The sequence below is a fragment of the Trachypithecus francoisi genome, unplaced genomic scaffold, assembly GCF_009764315.1.
Source record: "Trachypithecus francoisi isolate TF-2019V2 unplaced genomic scaffold, Tfra_2.0 Lachesis_group12, whole genome shotgun sequence".
NCBI classification, from domain to species: Eukaryota; Metazoa; Chordata; class Mammalia; order Primates; family Cercopithecidae; genus Trachypithecus; species Trachypithecus francoisi.
Genome location: NW_022681457.1, coordinates 7,383,129 through 7,399,164, shown reverse-complemented (window position 1 = coordinate 7,399,164; position 16,036 = coordinate 7,383,129). Strand labels below are relative to the sequence as shown.

General features: G+C 47.5%; 1 protein-coding gene and 1 long non-coding RNA gene across 2 annotated transcripts in view; one reads left to right on the top strand and one right to left on the bottom strand.

The window, feature by feature from the left end:
* Window positions 1-5,118: 5,118 nt before the first annotated feature.
* On the top strand, window positions 5,119-14,194 carry LOC117093597. Its single transcript, XR_004441175.1, has 4 exons — window positions 5,119-5,208; window positions 5,533-5,666; window positions 13,303-13,410; window positions 13,729-14,194. It is a non-coding gene; the product is annotated as an uncharacterized LOC117093597 (long non-coding RNA).
* Window positions 8,972-16,036, bottom strand: part of PPP2R1A (protein phosphatase 2 scaffold subunit Aalpha) — a 38,972-nt gene continuing 31,907 nt past the window's right edge. Inside the window, exons 11-15 of the mRNA XM_033228896.1 lie at window positions 15,899-15,959; window positions 15,038-15,192; window positions 13,776-13,918; window positions 9,598-9,689; window positions 8,972-9,429 (exon numbers count right to left, since the gene is read on the bottom strand). Of these exons, the coding sequence (XP_033084787.1) occupies window positions 9,413-9,429; window positions 9,598-9,689; window positions 13,776-13,918; window positions 15,038-15,192; window positions 15,899-15,959 (468 nt within the window). The 3' untranslated portion in view covers window positions 8,972-9,412. The remainder of the gene's footprint in view (window positions 9,430-9,597; window positions 9,690-13,775; window positions 13,919-15,037; window positions 15,193-15,898; window positions 15,960-16,036) is intronic.

Genomic DNA, 16,036 nt, shown 5'->3' with positions numbered 1-16,036 from the left:
TTTATCTTTTGAATACTTACTATAGGTTTTTTTTTGCTTCATGATTAGCATAAGTCTTACATATAACATATTTTACTTATAAAAGGCTATTTTGGGCCAGGCGCGGTGGCTCAAGCCTGTGATCCCAGCACTTTGGGAGGCCAAGACGGGTGGATCACGAGGTCAGGAGATCGATACCATCCTGGCTAACATGGTGAAACCCCGTCTCTACTAAAAATACAAAAAACTAGCTGGGCGAGGTGGCGGGTGCCTGTAATCCCAGCTACTCGGGAGGCTGAGGCAGGAGAATGGCGTAAACCCGGGAGGCGGAGCTTGCAGTGAGCTAAGATCCAGCCACTGCAGTCCAGCCTGGGCGACAGAGCGAGACTCCGTCTCAAAAAAAAAAAAGGCTATTTTAACCTGACAAAAAGTTAACTTCTATCACATAGGAAACACTACACTTTTATTCTTCCACTCACATTTTATATTTTTGATATTAGATTTATATCTCTTTTATATTGTATATCCCTAAACAAGATAATATACCTATTATAACAGTTTGCCTTTCACTTTATACTGAATATGTGATTATCATAATTCCATTAGTGTTAGAGTATCCTGAAATTTGATTCTGCATTTACTTTTATCAGAGTTCTATCCTTTTACATGTTTCCATGTTACTACTTAATGTTCTTTTTTTATATTTAAAAAACTCCCTTTATCATTTTCATAAGACAGGCCTAGAAGTGATAAACTCACTTACATTTTGTTTGTATGGGAAAGTCCTTATACTGCCCTTCATTTTTTTTTTTTTTTTTTTTTGAGATGGAGTCTTGCTTTGTCTCCCAGGCTGGAGTGCAGTGGCGTGATCTCGGCTCACTGCAAGCTCCACCTCCCGGGTTCACGCCATTCTCCTGCCTCAGCCTCCCCAGTAGCTGGGGATACAGGCGCCCGCCACCACGCCTGGCTAATTTTTTTGTGTTTTTAGTAGAGACGGGGTTTCACCATGTTCGCCAGGATGGTCTCAATCTCCTGACCTCGTGATCTGCCCGCCTCGGCCTCCCAAAGTGCTGGGATTACAGGCGTGAGCCACCACGCCCGGCCTGCCCTTCATTTCTAAAGGACAGCTTGCTAGGTAAATTATTCCTAGCTGCCAGGTTTTTTTTTTCTGTGATTTAATAATATCATCCTACTGTCCTTCTGGCCTATAGAGTTTTTACTGAGAAGACTGCTGATAGCTTTATAGAGTTCCATTGCAAATGATGAGTCTTCTTTTGTGCCTTTAAAACTCTGTCTTTGGGCTGGGAGCGGTGGCTCATGCCTGTAATCCCAGCACTTTGGGAGGCCAAGGCAGTAGATCATTTGACACCAGGAGTTTGAGACCAGCCTGGCCAACATGGTGAAACCCTGTCTCTACTAAAAAATACAAAAATTAGCCGGGTGCAGTGGAGAACACCTGTAGTCCCAGCTACTTGGGAGGCTCAGACATGAAAATCGCTTGAACCTGGGAGGCGAAGGTCGCAATGAGCTAAGATGGCACCACTACACTCCAGTCTGGGTAACAGAGCAAGATTCTGGCTCAAAACAACGAAAACCAAAAACCCTTCTTCTTTTGTCTTTGACTTTTGACAGTTTATTATAACATGTCTTGCTGAAGTTTTATGTGAATTAAAACTAACTGGAGACCTTTACGCTTCCTACACCTAGACATTTATATCTTTTCCCAGATAGAGACATTTTTGGCTACTATCTTTAAATAAGCTTTCTATAGCCTTCTTTCTCCTTTCCTTCTTGAAATCCTGTAATGTGAACTTGGCTCTTTTGATGCTGTCCCATACATCCTGATGACTTTATTTTTTTATATATATATTGTTTTTTCTTTCTTCTCCTCTGAGCATGTATTTTCAAACAACCTATTGATCGGAAAAGGCTTGTGGGAAAAGAGCTTGTGGGGTGCCTGCATAAACTGGCCATAAAAATATGGGACAATAAGTTGTGGAAAGCCACAAGGGGCCTCTGAGGAGGAAAGCCTCATTGTCATCATGTTCCCATGCTCAGAGCGAGACCAGCTCTCTTATATGTAAACACTGTGTTCAAGGCGAAAGACACTCCTTTGAAACACTGGAAAGTGAACAGATGTGCAGGCTCCCGGTTAAGCCCACTCCCACTAGCTACTCTCCAATAAGTTAAAGATACACTGTTTGAGCACAAAGGAGATTCATTTAAACTGCTATTGCTACAGATTACGCCTAGGACGTACTGCCTCCCTTTCACTCTTTCTCCCTGAACATCTATCTGCTTCTTAGATCTAAGTGATTGTACTCAATAAATAGTGTGGAGACCACAGCTCGGGGCCTTTTGCAACCTCCAATTTGTCACTGGACCCCTGGCTCCCACCTTTAACCTGTCTCTTCTCAATCCTTTGTCGCCACTGGCCTTCGGATACCCTACAGGTAGTGTTAAGACTGTGGGCGGCAAGCCACCCAGGTGCCGAGGCAAGAGACCGAGGGCACGAGCTGTTCCAGTATAATAAAACATATAAAATAAGAATAGTTACACTAGATATAGATCATAGATATTATATATATCATTAATCATTAGTTTGTAGCAATTACTCATTTCTTTTTTTTTTTTTTTTGAGACAGAGTCTCGCTGTGTCACCCAGGCTGGAGTGCAGTGGCGCGATCTCGGCTCACTGCAAGCTCCGCCTCCCGGGTTCCTGCCATTCTCCCGCCTCAGCCTCCGAGTAGCTGGGACTACAGGCGCCCGCCACTGCGCCCGGCTAGTTTTTTGTATTTTTAGTAGAGACGGGGTTTCACCGTGTTAGCCAGGAGGGTGTCGATCTCCTGACCTCGTGATCCACCCGCCTCGGCCTCCCAAAGTGCTGGGATTACAGGCTTGAGCCACCGCGCCCGGCTACTCTTTATTTCAGTATTATAACAATCCTTGCTCTACAATTATAACCTAGGAACAACCAGGTCATACAGAGATAGGAGCTGAGGGGATATAGTGAGAAACGACCAGAAGACAAGAGTGTGAGCCTTCTGTTATGCCCGGGCAGGGCCACCAGAGGGCTCCTTGGTCTAGCGGTAATGCCAGCGCCTGGGAAGATGCCCGTTGCCAAGCGGACTGCAGTCTAGCGGTAGCGTCAGTGTCAAGGAAAAACACCCGCTACTTAGCAGATAGGGAAAGGGAGTCTCCCTTTCCCCAGAGGAGTTCAGAGAAGACTCCACTCCTCCACCTCTTATGGAGGGCCTGTCAGGCCCACCCGCAGTTATCCGGAGGCCTAACCGCCTCCCTGTGATGCTGTGCTTCAGTGGTCACGCTCCTAGTCCGCCTTCATGTTCCATCCTGTACACCTGGCTCTGCCTTTTAGATAATAGTAGCAAATTAGTGAAAGTACTAAAAGTCTCTGATATGCAGAAACAACGTCATAAGCTGTCCCCCTCTCTCTCCTCTCTCTGCCTCAGCTGCCAGGCAGGGAAGGGCCCGCTGTCCAGTGGACACGTGACCCACGTGACCTTACCTATCTTTGGAGATGGCTCACACTCCTTACCCTGCCCCCTTGTCTTGTATCCAATAAATCACAGCGCAGCCTGGCATTCGGGGCCACTACGGGTCTCCGCGTCTTGGTGGTAGTGGTCCCCGGGCCCAGCTGTCTTGTCTTTTATCTCTGTCTTGTGTCTCTATTCCCACAATCTCTCGTCTCCACACACAGGGAGAAAAACCCACCGACCCTGTGGGACTGGACCCTACAGAGACTGGTCCCCAACACCTATCTTCAGGTTCACAAATTCTTTCTTCTGCTTGTTCAATACTGTTGTTACCCCTCTCAATTGCTTTTCTCATTTCACACACTGGCTTTTTCAGCTCCACAATTTCTGGTTTTGATTAGGTCAGAGTATACATAGATATCTAAGAGAGGAGGCAGTGCAGCTGAGATTTGGGTTACACACAGAATAGCAGGGGAGTTATTAGTGTACATAAAGTATGATGAGAAAATGAAGGTGGAAAGTAAGGAGGCCCAGGAAACATCCAGCGGGGTTAGGACAGGTGGTAGTGAACCCATGCCCAAGGAGTTAAATAAAGCAGTAACTAACAAAAAGTATTAATTTACAGAACAGCAGGTAAGAAATAACTTCCTGAAATGTTCAAATGCCCTCTACAAAACTGGTCAAAATTGGTTGAAACCAATATGGCCAAATGGAGTTTGCACAGACCAAGCGTGCCAATGTCACAGCCTGAATTTCCACACCATGTTTCAAACTACCTCCCCCTAAATTTGCACATGATGCATGAGGAGACATGAAGAGAACTGTGAATGCCAGACTTTCCAGACCTTTCCTTTCCTTCTGCCTATCATCTGAGAACCCTAGAATCCACCTCCTAAACGTTTTATAATTAAATTACTGCCTTAAAGCCAGCACAGGGAGGCAGATTTGAGCTTGACTCATCTTGTGAGTCAACTTACAATAAAAAAGCTTTTCTTTCTCAAAAACCTGGTGTCAACATATTGGCTTCCAGTGCCTCAGTGAGACAGCTCCTTTTGCTTGGTAACAGTAGTATCAATTAGACCAGATGGTAGGGGCTACAGGTTCATCTTCTCTTAGTGCCTTTCCCCACCCTTAAGAATCCTTTGATGGGCCGGGCTCAGTGGCTCACGCCTGTAATCCCAGCACTTTGGGAGGCCGAGGTGGGCGGATCACGAGGTCAGGAGATCGAGACCATCCTGGCTAACACGGTGAAAACCCGTCTCTACTAAAAATACAAAAAATTAGCCGGGTGTGATGGCGGGCACCTGTAGTCCCAGCTGTACGGGAGGCTGAGACAGAAGAATGGCGTGAACCCGGGAGGCGGAGCTTGCAGTGAGCCGACATCGCGCCACCGCACTCCAGCCTGGGTGACAAAGCGAGACTCCGTCTCAAAAAAAAAAAAAAAAGAATCCTTTGAGACTGTTCCATTGCTGTGTGATGCAGGCACAGAACTTAAGAGTGAACATGCGGAGAATTCTCAATGCCAGGCTTCCCAAGGCCACAGTGAGCTTCAGATAAGGGAGAACTATTCCTTTGTTCTGAAAAGACTTCGTGACTCAGAGCTGAACTCTATCTAAATTACATGCAGCATTTATTTCATTTTCTACTTACTATGTAGTCTGGGGTTCCTCCTGTTTTCCACCTAGAGATCAATTCATTTGTATCTATATTTGGGAAAATCAGCAACATAAATCAGGTAAGGGGACCCTATACCCAGCTTCCAGTATCCTGCCCTTTGCCTGTTGCTCTTTCCACTTGACTCAATTACATGAGCACAGAGACATACTGATACGCAGACTCTCAGGAGGTAACAAGAGCCCCTGAGAGCAGTTTGGGTATGACAGGTATCAGAATGAGGGCTAGGGCTGGGGCTTTTGTCCAAAGTTCATAATGTGTGTGTGGTGGCTAGCTCCTGGGAAAACCCCAAGGTTATTTCTGTGGCCATGGAGATTATTAAGAGGGCAGGATCCCTGCAGAATGGTGTCTCCCGGACACTTATCATTTCCCTTTCCATGTGAAGGTCTCTGGACCAGGCCTCCGTGATAGGGCTGATCTGGAGACCAATGTGGATGCTGTGAAAGCCTCTGATCACATAGGAGAGTAAGCTCCACCCTCAGGAAGCAGGATCCTATCTAAAGCTCCACACTCCTGGAGGTAAGATTCTGTACCCTTCCTCAGTACACGACCAAAGGGTGAATAATCAATTGAGAATTGCAAATCTTTTAGTTTCCCAAAGAAGAAAAGAAAAAAAATATTTTTACCCATTTAAGAGTAACAGTAGCTACTCAGGAGGCCGAGACAGGAGAATCACTTCAACCCAGGAGGCAGAGGTTGCAGTGAGCTGAGATCGCACCACTGCACTCCAGCCTAGGCAATACAGTGAGACTCCATCTCAAAAAATGAACAAAAAATAAAAAAGCTTAGTATCGGTATAAAATACATGAAAAAAGAGGAGTAACAGCAAAGAATACAGCCCTGAATTAACTCAACATAGAAAGCCAGAGTATTCATGAATAATAATCATCTGCCATTTGCCTAGAGAAAGAGTGAGATTGGAGTTCTAGCCCTTTGTTCTTATTTTCAGCATCAGGGAAGGTCCATTCTCTCTACTGCTCTAGAGTATGCACAGGGTAGAGGAACAGCAGAGCAGCGGCTAAGGCTAAGCCCAAGCTAAGGGGTGGGTGGGGAGCAGATTCCTGCTCCTCAGTTTTTCAGAAAAGGCATGTGCTTGGGGACAGAGCGCAGTGATTCCCCAGGAAGACTTAGGGTCTCAGGTTTCCCTTCACTCCTCCAGTGTGGGAAGAACCCAATTAGCCAACCCAAACTTCCAGTTTTGTTTTGTGACATGTGAAGCTACCAGTCTCTTACCCTTCCTGGAGGCTGACTGGGAAAAATCCAGCCCTATGAAGCCTGTAACCTCACATCACCTTGCAGCTCTGTATGGTAAGGCCTGCTGGAGTCAGGACCTGGCACCGAATCTTTATTGGATTTTCTCTTTTTCACAAGTTCCTGATTTTTTTTTTTTTCCAGATGGAGTCTCGTTCTGTTGCCCAGGCTCGAGTACAGTGGCATGATCTTGGCTCACTGCAACCTCTGTTTCCCAGATTCAAGCAATCTTCCTGCCTTAGCCTCCTGAGTAGCTGGGATTACAGGCGCTCTCCAGCATGCCCAGTTAATTTTTTCATATTTTTAGTAGAGACAAGGTTTCACCACATTGGTCAGGCTGGTCTCAAACTCCTGACCTCGGGTGATCCACCCACCTCGGCTTCCCAAAGTGCTGGGATTACAGGCATGAGCCACCGCTTCCGCCCTGTTTTTTTTTTTTTATTTATGCCTGATGCCACCAGCTTGGGTAGATGAACCTGGTGTCCTTCCCTCCAGTCCTGACGGCCATATGCAGGATCTTGTTCATTCCCTGCAGTTCGCTTCTAGGGTCTGAGGCACCACCTCGTGATCCTCATCTGCCCAGGGTAGCCATGGTTAATTTTCCTCCAGCGACAACCACAGCTCAAGCACCACAGGCAGATTCTGCACCTTGAGTTAAGGGCACAGTGATTCTAGAGCTCTACTCGTGCCCCTATGTGTTAGCCAAAGAAACCAAATGACTCAGCAACCTCAATCCGCATCCAGATGTCTGGGTCAAAGCAGTGGAAGGAAGGGGTCAGTGAAGAGATTGTTGGCGAAAACAGCCAAAGAAGTGCAGTCATTACAAAAGGAGACAAAATTTGTGTGGGCTCTGGAGAACAGTGCTGTGGAAGGAACCATGAGAGACAGCCAACGTAACTGCTGGGATTTAGGCCTAGAGAGGGGGAGAAACAGGCCAGTGCTGTGCGTCCTGGCTCCAGGCAGTCTCTCCACCCTGACCCAGCTCCAGCATCAAAGGCTTCGAGGGGCCAACTTCAGCTGCTAGAGAGGGCCAGGTGTATGGAGCAAACAAAGCCTGCAGCCTGGGAGATTAGGAACTGCTCCTAACACCACCACATTCATCACCTGATTGGATTCTCCCAACTCAAAGTTCATAGAAGTTGAGTTAACCTCAGTCTCCTTTGCCTGAGAGCACTCGCTAAGTAAGACACTTGAACGAGTCTCCACTTGTGCTCTGCTTCGAGAGCACGTGACCCAAGACACCAGGCAACTCCTGGTTAACTCAGGACTCTCTACCGGGGTTCAATAACTCAGGCTGTCCTTCACCCTTGTCTCTCATACTCATTCCTGTGGCCGCTGAATATCACCTCATTACCCAGCCCATCCAGGATATCCGTTGCACCTCCACCTCCTGTAACGATCCCATTCCATCAGTCGCCCAATCTTGTAGTCTCAACACATCCCTCAGCTTTGTCTACATATGCATGCCCAATTCTAGACCCCACCTCTGAGCCACAGCGCATCCTCAGCCCTAGACCCAGGCAGCATTAACCTCACTCTCAAGAGAGAAAAACTGGGTTAAAGGGTTTAAGGCCCGACTTCTCAAACTTCAGTGTGCAGATGAACCTGGACATCTTGTTAAAATGAAGGCTCTGAATGAGCAGGTCTGGGCAAGGGGCGAGAGGTTCGGCATTTCTAACAAGCTCCTGAGAATGCGTAGGCTGCTGGTCCACTGCACTCTTGTTGCAGGAAGTGCAGGAAGGAGGAAAGGTGGGGGATCATGCCTTCACCCTTAAGAACACTTCCTAGAAGCTGCACATACCACTTTTGTTCAACATCTTTTTGACTAGAATTTGGTCACAGTACCAAACCTAATTTCAAGAGACACTAGGAAAATACCTGGAATCCATATAGTCATGTGCCCAGCTAAAAATCAGAGCTTCTACATTAGGAAGGGGCGAATAGATCCTGAGAGACAACTGGTCTATGTTGCCATAGTTCTCTCTCTAGTACAATCCTGATTACTCGGAGACCTCCTGGGGACAGGGTCAGAGCCCAAGTCTTCTTCAAGAACACAGGAAATGGCCCACAGGGGGTTCTCTGGCAATGTACAGCTAACTCTGCTTCTCATGTTGTGTACTTCCCATGGTGAAACTGTTACACTCTTACCAGGTACTAATTCACTTGGTCCTCGCCACCCACCCTGCAATCTAGGTTCTACTGTCACTCTCATTTTACACAATACAAAACTGAGCTCATAAAGACTTAACAAGCTACTCCTAGTCACACGTCTATTAACTGAAGGAGCCACAATTTGGAGCCAGGCAGTCTGGTTCCAAGGCACCTGCTCTTAACCCCCAAAATACTCGGCCAACATCTATGAAACTGAACTGCACTACAGGACAGCAACCAGAGCACCCCGTGGACCCTCTGCTCCACAGGCCAGCAGCACTCCTGGGGGGATCCCCAGAGAATTCTCTCGGCATAGGGGCATAATGGGTCCTGTAACAAGATCTTCTCCAGAGAAAAGGGCAGATGTTATGACTCTGGGGTGGTGTCCCCTCCTCCATGCTGATGACTAAGGCCAGAGGACCGACTACTTCTAGACCTTTATTTCTCTGTGAAAAGGGGGAAAATAAAAGGAATAAAATAAAAATGGCACAGTTGACACACAAAAAAAAAACCAATGAGGGGGAGGACGGGAGGTGGAGAAGTAAATGGGGGAGGGGTTCCCATTACAGCAGCAGGATCCAGTGACCCGGGATGCTCACATCTCTCCCCGACGTGGGCGGAGTAGCCCCTTCCTCCCAGGGTCGCTGTCCTGTCCAACCCCGTGCTTCCCCAGCCCGTTGGGAGGTGGACAGTGAGACATCTTCCCAGGCTGGGGAGAGGAGGAACCGTGCTGGGGGAAGGGGCCTGGGGTCAGACCATGCACAGGGAGTGACAGCCAAAGGCCCCCCAGTGTCTCTCCAAAGAGGAACTTGTGGGGGTTGGAAGGTGGACACTAGAGGCCAGTGTTTGCTCCTCTTCCAGCATCAGGCGAGAGACAGAACTAGGAAAACAGGAATAGGCAAGAATCAGAACCACAGCCCTCTCTCTGCCCACAATGCCATGGCACCTCCCCCTCCCAGAAGCTGCTACCTTGTTCTCAAAGGACAGCCTAGCGCCTGTCCTCAAAAGTCCACCCTCCTGCTAGGGCTCCCTGCTTTCTAGGTCTTACCAGTCAGAGCCTCCTGGGCAAAGTATTTGACGTCCACATCCTGGTCCTGGGTCAGCTTCTCTAGGATGGGCTTGACTTCACTCTGCAGGGTGCTGGAAAGCGAAAGGAGACAGGGAAAGAGAGGGTGAGCCAGGCTGGACTGGGGCAACAGGTGGGCACAGGGCTCTTGAGCAAGAGGGTGTACACAGACATGGACACACCAAACCCAAGGTGGGAGGAGTCTCAAGAATCCAGGATACACACAGGAATTAGAAATCTCTGCTCACTGCACAGGAGGGTGACCATAGTTAACAATAATATTTTGCATATTTCAAAACAGCTATAAGATTTTGAATGTTCTCATCACAAAGAAACGGTAAACATTTAAGGTGACAGATATGCTAATTATCCTAATTTGATCATTACACATTTGCACACATTATCGAAACACTACTATACCCCCATAAATATGTATAATTATGTGTCTATTAAAAGTAATATCAGGCCGGGCATGGTGGCTCACATCTGTAATCCCAGCACTTTGGGAGCCCAAGGTGGGTGGATCGTCTGAGGTCGGGAGTTTGAGGCCAGCCTGGCCAACATGGAAAAACCCTGTCTCTACTAAAAATACGAAACTAGTAGGGCGTGGTGGTGCATGCCTGTGATCCTAGCTACTTGGGAGACTGAGACAGGAGAATCTCTGGAACCTGGGAGACGAAGGTTGTGGTGAGACAAGATTGCGTCATTGCACTCCAGCCTGGGCAACAAGAGCGAAACTCCGTCTCAAAAAAAAAAAAAAAGTAAAATCAAGGCCAGGCACAGTGGCTCATGCCTGTAATCCTAGCACTTTGGGAAGCCAAGGTAGGCAGACCACTGGAGGCCAGGAGTTCAAGACCAGCCTGGACAACATGGCAAAATCCCCGTCTCTACTGAAAGTACAAAAATTAGCCAAGCATGGTGGTGCACACCTGTAATCCCAGCAACTTAAGAGGCTGAGGACAAAAACTGCCTGAACCCAGGAGGCAGACATTGCAGTGAGCCGAGATTGCACCACACTGCACTCCAGCCTGGGCGACAGAGCAAGATTCTGTCTCAAAGGAAAACCAAACAAACTGCAAAAAAACCAACCAACCAACCAATGACTTTAAAGGTCAGAAGTATGACAAACGACGACAGACTTCTCTGGGGCCCCAAACAAGGAGATCAGAGCAGGCTGGGAAAGTGGAAGAGAATCACAGAACCCCCAAGTCTCTGAGGCCCAGCAAATGGGTATCTTTCATTGATTTCACACGTATTCACTGAGGCCTACACTGTATATGGAATGAATACGGAGCTAAATCACTCTTGTTTCTTGCCATGAGGCATCCGGGCCAGGAGGAAGACAGAGACCAAACTGATATGTAAGAGGGGAGTGGTAAGAGGCCCCAAGGGGAAGTTCCTGGTCCTCCAGGAGCCCAGAGGAGGCATCCACTCTCATCTGTGGGGCCCAGGGAACTCCGCCTGCACGGAGTCAATTGCTTTGGGAAATGGAGGAGGACTCCAGAGAGAAACCAAAGCTGAGGTTGTGTCCTGGAACAGATACCGACAGAAATCAAAAGTGCAGGCTTTGTGGGTTCCCGACTTTCACTTGACAGCTCCCTGTTCTCCCCAAATAACCACTATTTTTACTTCCATCATCTCCATTCTTTCATTCCGCCTGTTTCTGAACTTGACATACATGGTGTGTTTTCTTGGGTTTGGCTCCTCACTCAACATGGTATCTGTGAGAGCCACCTGTGTTGCCGCCTATAGCAGGCATTTGATTTGTCACTGCTGAATAGTTTTCCACTGTACGAATGAACTAAAGTTTATCTGATCTACTGTGGGCAGACATGGAGGTTGTTTCCGTTTTTATGGCTACTATGAATAAAGCTACCATGAACATTCTTCTGACACAAACAGCACTCATTTCTCCTGGATAGAGACCCAGGAGTGGAAGGGCTGTTTCCCAGGGTGTTTGTGTAACAAGCTTCACCAAATTCCACTCCAGTTCCACTCCCGTTTTCAGAGTGATCAAACCCTAAATATACAGCCTCACGTGCAATGGATGAGAGTTCCAGCTCTATGTCTTCAACATTTGCACCATTGAGTCTTTTTTAATATTGGTTGTTCTGGGAGGTGTGTAGTGATATGTCACTGAGCTTTAATTTGCATTTTCCTGAAGGCTGATGATGCTGAACACCTTGTCATATGCTTACAAGCTATTTGGAGATCCTTTTTCAAGTGCCGATTCAAGTCTTTTTTCCCATCTCTTTCTTGCCCTGCCTGATTTGTAGACAGGTATTGTAGATGAGTCCTTTCTCAGAAACATCTATTGCAGACATCTTCCTCCAGTCAGGGGCTTGCATTTTACTGTCAAAAATGCTGTCTTTTGAGAAATAGTGCTACATTTTACAGAAGGTCAACTTACCCATCACTTCCTCTGGTTTGCTGTGCCTACGCTAACTCATGAACATATTTTCCTACATTTTCTTCTAGATGTTTCATTTTTTAAATCTTTCTGGTTCTGGTCTGTCATCTCAAATTAATTTGTTTATGCATTGAGGCGAGGCTTCTTTTATTCCTACATGGATATCAAATTGACCCAGCTATGTTTTCTAAAAAATATATATTTCTCCACTGAACTACAGAGGTGCCTGCTGTTAAACACACGTGGGACTGTTTCCATGCCCTTGATTCTATCCTATCGGGTGATTTAAATATTCTTGTATTCAGATCTATTTTAATTACTGTGGTGTCATAAGTCTTGGTCTCTGGTAGTATAAATCATCCAACTTTGTTCATTAGAAGTGTCAATTTTCCACTAAAGAACCTGTTGAGATTTAATGGGCTTATACTGAATCTAAAGATGAGTTCAGGGAACTGTCCCATACACAATATTATGTAGGTCTGTTTATTTTTTTTTTTTTTTTTTTTTTTTTTTTTTTTTTTGAGACGGAGTCTCGCTCTGTCGCCCAGGCTGGAGTGCAGTGGCGTGATCTCAGCTCACTGCAAGCTCCGCCTCCCGGGTTTACGCCATTCTCTCGCCTCAGCCTCCCGAGTAGCTGGGACTACAGGCGCCCGCCATCTCGCCCGGCTAATTTTTTGTATATTTAGTAGAGACGGGGTTTCACCGTGTTAGCCAGGATGGTCTCGATCTCCTGACCTCGTGATCCGCCCGTCTCGGCCTCCCAAAGTGCTGGGATTACAGGCTTGAGCCACCGCGCTAATTTTTTTGAGACAGAGTCTCACTCTATCGCCCAGGCTGGAGTGCAATGGCGTGATCTCAGCTCACTGCAACCTCCGCCTCCTGGATTCAAGTGGTTCTCTTGCCTTCAGGCTCCCAAACAGCCAGGATTACAGGCGTGTGCTACCACACTGGCTAATTTTTTGTATTTTTAGCAGAGACGGGGTTTCACCATGTTGACCAGGCTGGTCGTGAACTCCTGACCGCAACTGATCCGCCCACCTTTGTCAGGTCTGCTTTAATTTCTCACAGTAGTTTTACAGTTTACACTAGAGGTGTTACACATCTTTCACTGAATTTATTCCTGGTTATTTCATATTTTTGGTGCAATTATAAATTATACAAATACTTACATATAAAACATTAGGTGATTTCATTTTCTACTGACTTGTTGCTAGTATATAGGACTGCCATCCCATCACCCCCTCTTTCTATTTCATTCTGTGATGTTCATTTTACAGATGAGAAAACAGACCTTGGGAAGGGAAGGGAGCCAATGTCACACAGCAAGCAAGGAGCGGTGCTGGGCCTCTGACCCTGGGCTCTACCTTCAAAGGTCAAAGATTAAGGTGCCGGCCGGGCGCGGTGGCTCAAGCCTGTAATCCCAGCACTTTGGGAGGCCGAGATGGGCGGATCACGAGGTCAGGAGATCGAGACCATCCTGGCTAACACGGTGAAACCCCGTCTCTACTAAAAATATAAAAACTAGCGGGCGAAGTGGCGGGCGCCTGTAGTCCCAGCTACTCGGGAGGCTGAGGCAGGAGAATGGCGTAAACCCGGGAGGCGGAGCTTGCAGTGAGCTGAGATCCGGCCACTGCACTCCAGCCCTGGCGACAGAGTGAGACTCTGCCTCAAAAAAAAAAAAAAAAAAAAAAAAAAAGATTAAGGTGCCCACAAGCCCTTGCCAGTGTGTGGGGGAGTATCCAGACCTCACCTGTTGTCCAGGATGGGCCCTATCTTCTGTAGAGACTTGGCCACGTTGAAGCGGACATTGGCAACTGGGTCCCCAGCCATACGCAGAACCGTGGGCAGCATGTGCTTGGTGGTGATGTCTTGCCCACAGACCTCAGACAGCACCTGGGGGCCAGTGAGTAGCAGGGGTGAGTGCAAAGCTCCTGGTTAACTCTCATCTCCCACTGCCTCTGACCAGGCCACTCTGGTGACTATCAGGCCCTACAGAGGCTGAGCAACACGGGGACTCAGTTCAGTGTTAGAGAAGTGGATCTCCCAACTCCACTAACACCATCCTAATACCATTCTGTGATGTCTCCATTCTGTGATGTCCCAGTTTCTCTATCCTCAGGCTTCCTTTAATGACTCTGGAGATGGACCTTAATTACCAAGCCCTAGGATTCATACTGGTAATCACAGCCTGGTGAGTGTAAAGATTAATCAGGTTATACACGCACAGGGCTTAGAACAGTTAGGCTACAGATAGGAAGTGCTCCTGTCTGTTTGCTTTTCCTACGATTATAATTATCTCATGTACTAATTTATGTGTAAACCATACACAGAGCTAGAAATGAAAGGATGGAATTTAAAAATAAACACAACTAAGTGTTCTGATCATTTCTTCCCATGCCACACTCTGGAGGTCACTGCTGTAAGGAGGGGTCCTTTACAAATGATGATCACCCTAGGATCCTTACAGCAGTGACCTCCAGAGTGCACTTCCTGTCTGTAGCCTAACTGTTCTAAGCCCTGTGCATGTATAACCTGATTAATCTTTACACTCACCAGGCTGTGATTACCAGTATGAATCCTTTACAAATGAGAAGACTAAAGCATCAAGGGGTAACTATCCAAGGTCCATAGCTAAAGTATGGCCCTGCCAGAGTTAAAAACTAGGTCTGACCTAGAGCCTGTACACTCACCCACCACAGATAGAGACACACATTCTTCAGGGAAGGAGAGGGGTGCTCATAAAGCTTGAGATCACTGCTCCAACAGGTCAAGTCTCCCAGACCCTGGGTCCCTCACCATCCAAGTGCCCAGTCCCAGAGGCCCTATGACCCTGACCCTGGGAGCCCGACCCCCTTGCCTGCAGTTCCCCAAGGACTCATCTCTGAATAGAAGATCTCCTCCATGTCTCCATTCCCAAGCCAGGTGTCTCCCTTGGGGAACCCTCTACCATCCTTCCTCTCCCAGGCATTCCAGTTCCCTAGAGACGGGCCAGCAGCCAGGGGCGGGGCTCACATTGATGCAGAAGAGCGTGGTCATGCGGTGCAGGTAGTTAGGGTCTCCGGACATGGCCAAGACCTTGGGAATGATCGTGGCATGGGCCCACTCCTTCCCAAACTTTTCCACTAGCTTCTTCAGGTTGCTGGTGGCTGCTTCGCGGATGGCATATACTGCAGAAGGGTGAGGGTGAGAGAGACAAGGATTTGGAGGTGAAGAACTGATGTGGGCAAGATGTAGGTCACACTCACCACGGCTTACAAAGCAGCCCCGAGGTGCCAGGCTGCATGTGAGCCAGAGAGAAAAAAGGGCTTACTGTGTGCTCTATCTAGTAACTGTTTTTTAATACAGTATCTTTCAACCACTCCAAGAGGTAGATTCCACTATTGGCCTCATTTTACAGATGGGCAAACTAAGGCTCCAACAAGTGATTTGCCTAAATTATGTGGCACTTATTACTTCAAACAGGGCTTCACAGAGATAAACATTACCTTTTATTTTTTACTTCTCTTAGTGTAAACAATGAGCAATTCTCATAATGGCCCCAAGGGACTGGAATAAGAAGTTTCAAAGAATGAGTGTGGGGCTCATTTCAAGACAGCAGGTGACTTGTTTTAGATTTGAATGCTGACCTTGGAGCGTCAGAACCCCGGTCTCTGGCTCTCCACTATACCAGGCAACCTCTGGGAGATCTGTTTTGTCCTCCTCCCACTCAACACTTCTCTAGGACTCTCAAGAGCACGTGAGCTGGTCCATACGAGCATCCAGTGGCACGGGGAGTGACTCCAGCCTCCTCCACTGCCCGCCACAGCCCCAGCCAATCCATCCTTCCTTTCTGGAGCTTCCATCTCCTCTTGCTGCTCCTGTGGAGGTACTCACCATGATCCACAAGCCAGGCCATGCACAAGGAGTTAAGCTTCTCATCAAAGAACTCCACTCCCTACAGGAGAAACCAAGGGTTCCAAGGTAAGGGTTCCAGGGAGAGCAGACAGAGGGAGCTGCTAGCCACACCTCATG